The sequence below is a fragment of the Octodon degus genome, unplaced genomic scaffold (assembly GCF_000260255.1).
Source record: "Octodon degus isolate 3935 unplaced genomic scaffold, OctDeg1.0 scaffold00052, whole genome shotgun sequence".
Taxonomy (NCBI): Eukaryota; Metazoa; Chordata; class Mammalia; order Rodentia; family Octodontidae; genus Octodon; species Octodon degus.
Genome location: NW_004524628.1, coordinates 3,953,836 through 3,963,522, shown reverse-complemented (window position 1 = coordinate 3,963,522; position 9,687 = coordinate 3,953,836). Strand labels below are relative to the sequence as shown.

Below are 9,687 nucleotides of genomic sequence, written 5' to 3'. Positions count from 1 at the left end.
GGGCAGCTGCTTCCTGCTTAGAGACACTCCTTCTTCAGGGGTGGAGGACGAGCACGCCAGCCTCTCCAGCCCGAGGGCCCCTCATCATCCCACTGCTTTGAGAGTGAGGCTCAGCACAGGGGCTTGTGGAGGGGACACAGGCATGCAGGACAGCGCCCGCCTGCACCGCGAGCAGCCACACACTCAGGGGCAGCATCACGGGACGGTGGCCTGGCAGGCAGCAGGTGGAGAGGGGAGTGCACTGCGGTTGGCCTGGACCGGACCTTGCTGTCAGGAAGCGCAATGGACAGAGCGGTGGGCCTCGCGGGCTGCCCTCAGCATGAAGCTCGAGCGAGAGGACCAGTGCTAGAACAGGAAGCGTGCGCTGCTGTCCCCGAAGCCCATCATGACCACAGCACAGAGCAAGTGATATTCAGGGCGCCACCTGGAAAGCGTGTTGGGGGGCGTCTAGTGTGGTTTTTGGCTGAACAGAAGTTATTGTCAAGAATAATTTCCAAGCTGGGTGTGGTGGCACACGCCTGTAATCCCAGCACTTGGGAGGCTGAGACAGGATGATCACTAAGAGTTGAAGACCAGGGGCCGGGGAGATGGCTCAGTAGAATAAGTGCTTGCCTGGCAAGCGCAAGGGTCTGAGTTCAATCCCCGGTTCAGAAAAAAAAAAAAAAAAAAAGAGTTGAAGACCAGCCTGGGCTACAAAGTGAGCTCAAGGCCAGCCTGAGCTGCATAGTGAGACCCTGTCTCCAAAAACAAAAAAAAACAAACCCAGAACCTCCACTTTGGGCCAGGGCCATAGCTCCGTGTTGCAGCACCACCTGGAAGAGCAAGGTCCCAAGTCTGAGCCCCCACACCTCCAATAAGATCACCAGTTACACACCCTGCTGCCTTGGTGGGGCCAGGACCACCGAGGACAGGTTCCTTGGAAGAAATTTTAGGTTCGTGAGAGCTCTGACCCGAGGAGCTGCCGATCACTGCTCTTCAAGCAGCACGTGGCATGGTGGCCAGGACCCAAGGCTCCAGGGCAGGTTGCCTCTAGGTGACTTCTCTTGTGTGCTTCACATGACATGGCGCAGCGACAGCATGCTCCTTCCACGGGTGTGGAGAAGGCCAAAGTGACCCATGGAATGACTGGCAGGCACTGCCTAAGGTGGGTAATCACGGGCCCCACCGGAGCCTCCTCTCCAGGCAGCGGCTGCTCTTCCCCACTCTTCCGGGGCAGACCAACGTGTCCTTGGGCACTTCCTGCCTAACAGTGCTGTGTCCTGGCTGAACCAGCTCCAACGCTAACGGCAGACCCCAGTGACATGCGCGTATCTCACCAGGCACATTCTTCAGAAAGATCTCTTTCGCCTTATATATACATTTGTAAGTATACATGGAGAGTATTTTACATGCATGGCATAGGGAGCTCTTGAGTAAGCAGCTTGGGAACAGTTATTTTCTGCAAGTGAAGGAAGGAAACAACACAGAGGGAGGACACCGACAGTGACCCTGGATATGGAGTGGACACATGGCAGGGCCGTGAGCCCACACTGCCATCCTCCCCATCCTGCCCAATCTGTCCTCAGCATGGAAACTGCAGTCAACAGAGGACAAACCACGGCACCAGCACCCAGACAGTGACGGGTGGAGCGACAGGAACTCCAGCCGCTGGCGTCAGCCTTGCTTCAGGCCCCTGCATCTTCCTCGGCCAAAGCCCTGACCGACTGGTGACAACAGGGCCTGCTGTGGCCACTTCCTGCCAGGGCCTCAGTCGCCCTGCCTCACGAGGATGTCAGAGAGATCTTGCAGGCCTTCCAGCTTCAGGTTCTGAGGAATGAGCAAGACACACAGGGACTTAGACTGGGACAAGAACCCTAAATCCCATTCTCAGCAAGGCAACAAGGTAGTGACTCCGAGATGAGGAGGGCTTCGGGGCCTCTCAAGTCAGAGGCGACCCCACCTGAACACAGCCCCAGCCATAGCTGGGGGTGAGAGCACAGGGCACAGACGGGAGCTGGCTCAGGATACCTGGGCCCCTGGCAAGGCCACAGGCTGCTCTCCGGGGAACAAGCTTACTGTGGAGTTGCCGGGAGGGGCAGCACCTTGGTTCCTAGCCTGGGGCGAATGAGTGAAATCAGGCCCATCTTTACTCTCATTTCGTTGTTCTGAGCAGGGGCTGCCTCAGTCACCCAGGCCAGTCTTGAGCTCTGAGCCTCACGTTACCTCCTGCCTCAGCCTTCCCAGGCGCTGGGACTCCAGGCAGTGGCACCCTTAGCTGATGGAGACAGGTTTGGGCTGTGGGTACACTCTGCACACTAGGAGCCTGGGGTACAAGAGCACAAGCAGGATGTGGCAGCACCTCAGGGGCAGGGACAGAGAAGGGGACAGTCCAGGTCTCCCAGGACAGCTCAGCAGAGGGGACACCTTGGTGTGGCACACATGGCCACCCTCACAGAGCCACTAGCAGACCTCTAGTGAGGGAGACGATAACATGCCCCTTGCTGCTGATTACTTTTTCCGAGTCGTCTTCTTTCTGTAGCTTGTCTGACATCAGACACCTCCGATATATCAGAACCCACAGGGAGACACTTCCGCTACCGTGTCTCACACGCAGACAGAGGCTGCGTGCCCACCACCCTTGCTTCACACAGGACACACCACCTCCAGGATTCCCCAGGGACAGCCATCCTGCAGCCCAAAGCATGATCACTCTGAGCAAAGCTGGCTTCTGTGCAGGCCACAGGCTTGGACACTCAACACCAGGGGGCTCCAGGCAGCAGCTAGGCCTGGCCTAGGGCTCTTGTGAGTCTTTCTGGTTCCCCACTGAAATCTACAGTGAGCTTCTGTCTCTGGTCAGCTCCCCACTCCTCTGAGCCACAACCATGGGGACAGGGAAGCCTCAGCTCCTCATATTCACTTTGCTACCGCTCCACCGCCATCCACCCACCCTACCCAAGCACACGCTGGGTCCCCCTGCTCAGGGCAGGCCCTGTCCTAGAGGAGGTGTGGGATATACACCACAGAGCATGCCAGCTCCGCCCCCTTGCTAGGGTCATGGCGCAGGCCTCTTCTGTAAGATGCCAACATCAGTGTTGTGGACACCAAGTGTTCAGGTGCCCAGTGTACGCATTTAGTGCTGTTTGCCACATCAGGGTCCCTAAGGAGGCTGACGGCACAACCAGGAGCCTGCCCCACTGACCCCTGCCTGGGCCAGATGGCTCTGCTCCCAAGAACCCCACCCGGCAGCTGGTGCCTCCACAGCTCCAGCCTCCTTCCTGAAGTGGCCCACCTTTCCTCCACCTCTCTTCTCTGATGTGTTACCCACAAGTCTGGTCTCTGTCACTTGTAGGCCTTGGCTTTTAAATGAAACCACTCTATATTCTCAGGCTGGGATAATCATAATCCCATCATCTAAAATGTTCCCACATAGAACTGAGCCTGGTGGTGCACATCTACAATTCCAGCAGGGAGGCTGAGGCAGGAGAACTGCTTCAATTTTGATGCCACCTTGGGCTATGTAGTGAGTTCAAGGCCAGCCTGAACTAGTGAGACAATGTCTCAAAAACAAAACATCTCCTTTTCCCACCATCCTAGAGTCTGGGGAAGCCTGCTGGGAGCAGGACTTCTAAAAGGCAAACATTAAATAAATAAAATAAAATAAATACAAGGCAAACATGCCTGGAGACTGTGGTCCAAGGCCGTCTTTGCTGGCTATACGCAGGGTCTCCAGAACCAGAGGGAACACACAGATCTTCCTAAAATTGAAGATGCTTATGCCCGGGGTGAAACTGAATTCTACTTGGGCAAGAGATGTGCTTATGTGTACAAAGTGAAAAACAACACAGTGACTCCAGGTGGCAAACCAAACAAAACCAGAGTGATCTGGGGAAAGGTCACTCAGGCCCACGGAAACAGTGGCATGGTTTGTGCCAACTTCCAAAGCAACTTTCCTGCTAAGGCGGTGGGACACTGAATCTGTGGGATGCTGTACCCCTCAAGAATTTAAACTAATGGAAAATAAAAGTGCATTTGTGCTCTTGTTAAAAAAAAAGCTTCCTGTGTGGGTGTTTCACCATTTCCATCCCTAGTAAACCTGGTAGCTGTTGCTGAGTGACTTCTCTGCGCACGCCTGAGCTGTGGCGGGAAGCTCCGAAGGTGAGTGCGGACAGGGCGTGCATGAGTGGCCTGCTTCCTGGTGACTTACCTTCTCATTGGCCAGGTGCAGGAGGCAGGCGAACGCCAGGGGGATGGAGAGGTTCTGGGCCATGGGGGCAGGCAGGCTGCAATCAGAGGGGAGCAGGCCATGGTCAGTGAGAGCACGAGGACGAACAGCAAGGACACAGCGCTTCAGGTGCGCAGCAGGCCCGTCACTCTGACGGTCCCACCACGCACTGAGTGTAGAGACAACACGGTGTGTCCAGGGTCCCTGTGCGTCCCCACATCCTGCCGGGCCAGCACACACCTCTTCTTTTTTTTTTCTTAATGTAGTTAGTACAGGGTATACAGGGTCTATAGGGTCTCACTACACAGTTTGGACCCATAGAGATCCTCCTGTTTTCAACCTCCCAAGTGCTGGGATTATAGGTGCATGCCCTTACGCCCAGTCTCAACTGCCATCTCAGTGTGCCCATGGGCGGGGCCAGCACGCACACTAGGGATCAAACCCAGTCCCTGCATCTGCCTAAGCAGGCACTTTTTTTTAATCCCCTGAGATATCTGGCCAGCCCCTTTTTTTTTTTTTTGCAGTACTAGGGATTGAACTCAGGACTCTGAGCTTGCCAGGCATGTGCTTATTCTACTAACCTATCTCCCCAGCCCTAGCACACACCTTTTCTGCAGATCTTTCGCGAGCCCGCTGAGCATCTTGTCATTGGCCACCCTCACCAGGGCTTCTTCTGCGCCAGTTTCCCCGGGGCTCACCTAAGGGAAGACAGACATGAGGCCAGTGCACGTCTGAGGGCTGCAGACACTGGCAAGGCCGAATCCCCCAAGGAAAGGACTGTGAAGGACAGTGACAGACGTCCTTGGTTATCTGTGGAGAAGGCACTCAGACGGGGTCTCAACTTCAGGCAGACAGTGACAGCAACCTAGTTACAGTGGCCAGTATGACCTTAGTGAAGGGGACACTGCAGAGGGGCTCCTAAATGCCCTTAGGAAAAGTTAAAAAAATAATAATTTATAGCTTCAACAAGATTACAGATAGAGGCAGCATAAAATCCATCCTTGGGGATGGCTCAGTGGTCTGGAGCGCCTACTTAGAACAAGCTTAACAAAAGCAGAGGGACCGCGGTTCAATCCCCCAGCACCACATGCCAGCCAGCCCCGCCCCCTGGTGGGCTGAGCTGGCCACACACACACACACACACACACACACACACACACACAATAAATAAATAAATAAATTATTAAAAAAAAAAAAAAAAAGTAAACTAACAAAAAGTCCTGGTTCCATTTTAGTAACGGGCAACCAGTCACCGAAGTACATCAGGGCTGGAACAGACACAAAAATAACTTCTAGCTGGGTGTGGTGAGCTACATCAGTATAGAGTTACTTGAGAGGCTGGAGGAGGACTGTAAGTTCAAGACTAGCCTTGGCAACTTAAGAGAGCGCCAATCCCAAAATAAAAAGCCTGTGATGGAGCTGAGCGCTGGAAGCTCCAGAAGAATCCGTACGGCGCACACAGACTCGGGGGCGGGTGGGAGTGACAAGGTAGGCCAGATTCTAGCAAAGCAGAGGATGTGAAGTGGAGCTTCATTATACTACACTATTATTTTTCTCTCTATTCTACTTTTTTTAGTACCAGAAATTGAAATCAGGACTTTGCACTTGCCAGGCACACGCGCTGCTCTCTCCCTGGCCCTACTCTTCTACTTTTGTTTTTCTTTTTATTTGTTACAGGGTCTCGCTATGCAGTTCAGACTTGTAGTGATCCTCCTGTCTCTCAGCCTCCCCAACTCTGGGATTACAGGCGTGCGCTACCAGGCCGGTACAGCATACGTAGGTGCTAGTGTCCTTGCACTTGCCAGGCAGGCATTTAGACCACTGAGCTAGCTCCCCAACCCCTTACTTTTGTATATTTTCTAATAAAACTTTAAAAAAGAATAAACCTTTTAATGAACCAGAATGCCTGGGGGTAGGGAATGGGGAGTCACCAAATCTGAAAGTCAAGCTGCACCCTTTTTTAAAAAATTATTTATTTATTTATTTATTTATGTGTGTGTGTGTGTGTGTGTGTGTGTGTGTGTGTGTGTGACCAGCTCAGCCCACCAGGGGGCGGGGCTGGCTGGCATGTGGTGCTGGGGATTGAACCGCGGTCCCTGTGCTTTGCTAAGCTTGTTCTAAGTAGGTGCTTTAGACCACTGAGCCATCTCACCAGCCCCCCCTTCTCTCTCTTTACTATTATTGAGACAGGGTCTCGCTGTGTAATTTGGGCTGTCCTTGAACTCACGGTGATCCTCCTGCCTCAGGCTCTCGAGTGGTGGGATAATAAGTGTGAGCCACTTCTCTTGGTTTCCCCTCTCTCTTTACAAACCAGTCTTCTTCATGTGAAGCTGATTCTATTAGGAGTTCGCACTCCCAAGTAGGACTGACGTTTTCTTCAGTACACTTGCGACCATACAACTCTGGTCCTCTATCTAGCCACTAGTGCCCACTTCTTAGCCAGCAGCAGGGAGGTGGTGGAGCGCTACAGCTCCGAGTGTGCCCTCAGCAGGACATTCTAGAGAAGGGGGCCTGTGACCTTCACTGAGTTGGACAAGTAATCAGGGTTCCAACTCCTTCTCCAAGAGAAAGAATCTGATGGCATGATAGTTTCTCTACAACTTTCCTACTGAGAATTCATTCCCCAAGTCAGAATTACTAGTTAGAGGGCTGGGAAGATAGCATGGCGGTCTAAGCACTTGCCTGGCAAATGCAAGGACTCAGGTTCAATCCCCAGTACCGCACACAGTACCACCATGCAGGCCACTGAAATCAGGGGTGGTGGCGTAAGCCAAAATATATAAGCCTCAGCTGGGGAGGCTGAGAAAGGAGGATCACTACAAGTCGAGACCCTGTACCAAATCAATCAATCCATCAATAAAAGATTCAAAAAGAATTACTAGATCAAAGGGTTTAGTTTGAGGCGTGGGCTACAAAGTGAGCTCAAGGCCAGCCTGAACCACATAGTGAGTCTCTCAAAAAGACAACAAAGAGAAGGGTTTAAGCATTTCATGGCACCTGACAAATATTTATTTTTTTTTTTAAGAAATCTAAAACAATTTATTGAAAAGAGAACTTCTCTTCTAGACAAGTAGGACACTGGGAAGATAGCTCAGTGGCATAAGCACCTGCCAGGCAAGCGCAAGGTCCTGAGTTCAATCCCCAGTACCAATATAAAAGAAAAAAAAAAAAAATTACTCTTCTAGCCAAGTAGTTACTTTCTTTTTTTTCAAGAAGTTATTTTCTTCTTTTTTTTTGGGCGGGGGGCAGAATGGGGGATTGAACTCAGGCTCTTGTGCTTGCCAGGGAAGCGCTTATTCTACTAAGCCATCTCCCTGGCCCCTCAAGTAATTACTTTTTAAAAGGTCCTTTTTCAATTTAAGGGGTCCGGGGAGATGGCTCAGTAGAATAAGCGCTCCCCTGGCAAGCACAGGGGCCTGAGTTCAATCTCCGATTCCACCCAAAAAAAAGAAAGAAAGGATGCCCACATAGACACTTCTTCCGGGCTGGGGAGATGGCTCAATGGAATAAGCGCCTCCCTGGCAAGCACAAGGGCCTGAATTTAATCTGCAGTTGCGCAAAAAAAAAAAAAGATCCTTTTTCAATTTAAATTGCTACCAGCAGTCTGTATTCCAACTTTTCTTCAACTCAGTACTGGGCACACTCTTGTGAAATACTGCTGATTTCAAGCAGCCAAAGGTGCTTCCGTTTTGTTTGGCTACCAGCACAGAGTGAACATGTCCCGGGCACCAGCCTGCCCTCTGCGCCCCCTTCTGTGCGCCGCATGCTCCCAAGCCAAGCCCATGTCTCCCCTTGCAGTGACATCCTTCTTGTCCTTCTGGGACCATGTCAGAGGCACCTGAGTGGCTGCTGGTGGCCCTGGCTCCCGCCAGGTGGGCAGCACTGGCACCTACCTCGGCGCCGGCCTCCTTCCTGGGGCGCTCTGTCAGCAGACTCCACATGCTCTGCTTCAGCTTCTTCATGTCCATCTTTTTGGCAGTCTTGGCATAGTGAATTTCAATTTTATTAACCTGAAATAGGTACACGACATGGTGAAACTGAGCAAAAGGAAAACCACCACTGAGTCACTGTAAAAATTCTGAACTTAGAATTTTGAAAATCCAGGTTGTTTTTTTTTTTAAAGTAAAAGAAGACAATTCATTTGCAGATAAGGGAAAAGGGGACAGACCAAGGCAGTGCAAGCAGACAGCTAGGATGACTAGGAAGACTCAAAAGGAAAATACTTCCAGTTTTAACCAAAGAGAGAATTTGGGCTGAGGATGTGTCTCAGCAGTAGAGTGAGTTCTTGCCTTCCATGTACAAGGTTCTGGGTTCGATCCCCAGCACCACAAAAAAAGTTAGAGTCTCTTACACACACACTGTCTGTCCCTCACGCCTAATTTAATTTCTTGGCTGAGTGTGGTAGCTCACACCTGTCATCCCAGCTCTCAGGAGGCTAAGGCAAGAGAATCACTGGGAGTCTGAGGCCAGCCTAAGCTACGTAATGAGTTCAATACCCCCCTGAACTATATATATAGCAAGACTCTGTCTTAAGAAAAAGTAAAAACATTTCATAAATTTCTTTCTTTTTTAAATTTTTTTTATGTATTTGGTACAGGGGCTCACTATGCAGCTCAGACTTGTAGTAATCTTCCTGTCTCAGCCTCCCCAGAGCTGGGATTACAGGTGTGCGTCATCACACCAGGTCTTGGTGGCTGGCTCTGCATGCCAGGGGCACAGCTGGCACAGTACGTGGTATCAAGGATTCAACCAGGCCTTGTGCTTGCCTAAGCAGGCACTTAAGACCACTGACCTAAAGGGTTGATCAGAAGGCTGAGACAGCAGAATTCCAAGTCCAAGGCTAGACTGAGTAACTTCCTAAGACCAGGCCTTTTTTTTTTTTAAAGGGCTAGATATAGCTCAGTAGCCTTGTGTTCAATCCCTAGTACTAACCTACCAAAAGGTAATCCTCATTAAAACTAAGCTTAAATGCTACAGCAAGAGAGATAAGGGGATCAAACACTAGCGAAAGCATGAAGTCTGCTAGCTTGTATGGACAGAGATGCATAATGCAGGATAACATGATGTTAATGAAACTGGCCCCACGGCTAGTCTTGCTAAACTGGCATCTACATCCATGTTCTCTGCCTGCAGCCTCCACCAAATTGCTTTATGTGGCTGACAGCTCAGCCCTAGTTGTGTGACTTGCTGCAATCCTTGGAGCTGGGCCACAGGGCAGTGAGAGAGCATGTGCACAGCAAGCATGAGGGCTGGGTTCTATCCAGCCCACACGCGTGACTAGAAAAGCTCTTTGCGGAGAGGCAATTAATTCCACAGGAACCTGCCCTCCCTGCAGCCCTGTTTAAGACTCAGCCACTCGGACAGCAACAGTTAAAATGGAGACGGAAGGTATCAGGCACAGGCTGATGTGGCTCTCAAACAGGATATAAGCTAAACAAGATTCCAGGCAAACCAAACGATGTAAATCTTTACCAATGCATCTTTAC

At 51.2% G+C, this 9,687-nt stretch overlaps 1 protein-coding gene across 1 annotated transcript in view; it reads right to left on the bottom strand.

Annotated features, from left to right (window-relative positions):
* Positions 1 to 724: 724 nt before the first annotated feature.
* Ncaph (non-SMC condensin I complex subunit H) overlaps positions 725 to 9,687 on the bottom strand; it is a 30,805-nt gene continuing 21,842 nt past the window's right edge. The window contains exons 15-18 of the mRNA XM_023717454.1: positions 8,095 to 8,211; positions 4,808 to 4,899; positions 4,184 to 4,259; positions 725 to 1,806 (exon numbers count right to left, since the gene is read on the bottom strand). Of these exons, the coding sequence (XP_023573222.1) occupies positions 1,747 to 1,806; positions 4,184 to 4,259; positions 4,808 to 4,899; positions 8,095 to 8,211 (345 nt within the window). The 3' untranslated portion in view covers positions 725 to 1,746. The remainder of the gene's footprint in view (positions 1,807 to 4,183; positions 4,260 to 4,807; positions 4,900 to 8,094; positions 8,212 to 9,687) is intronic.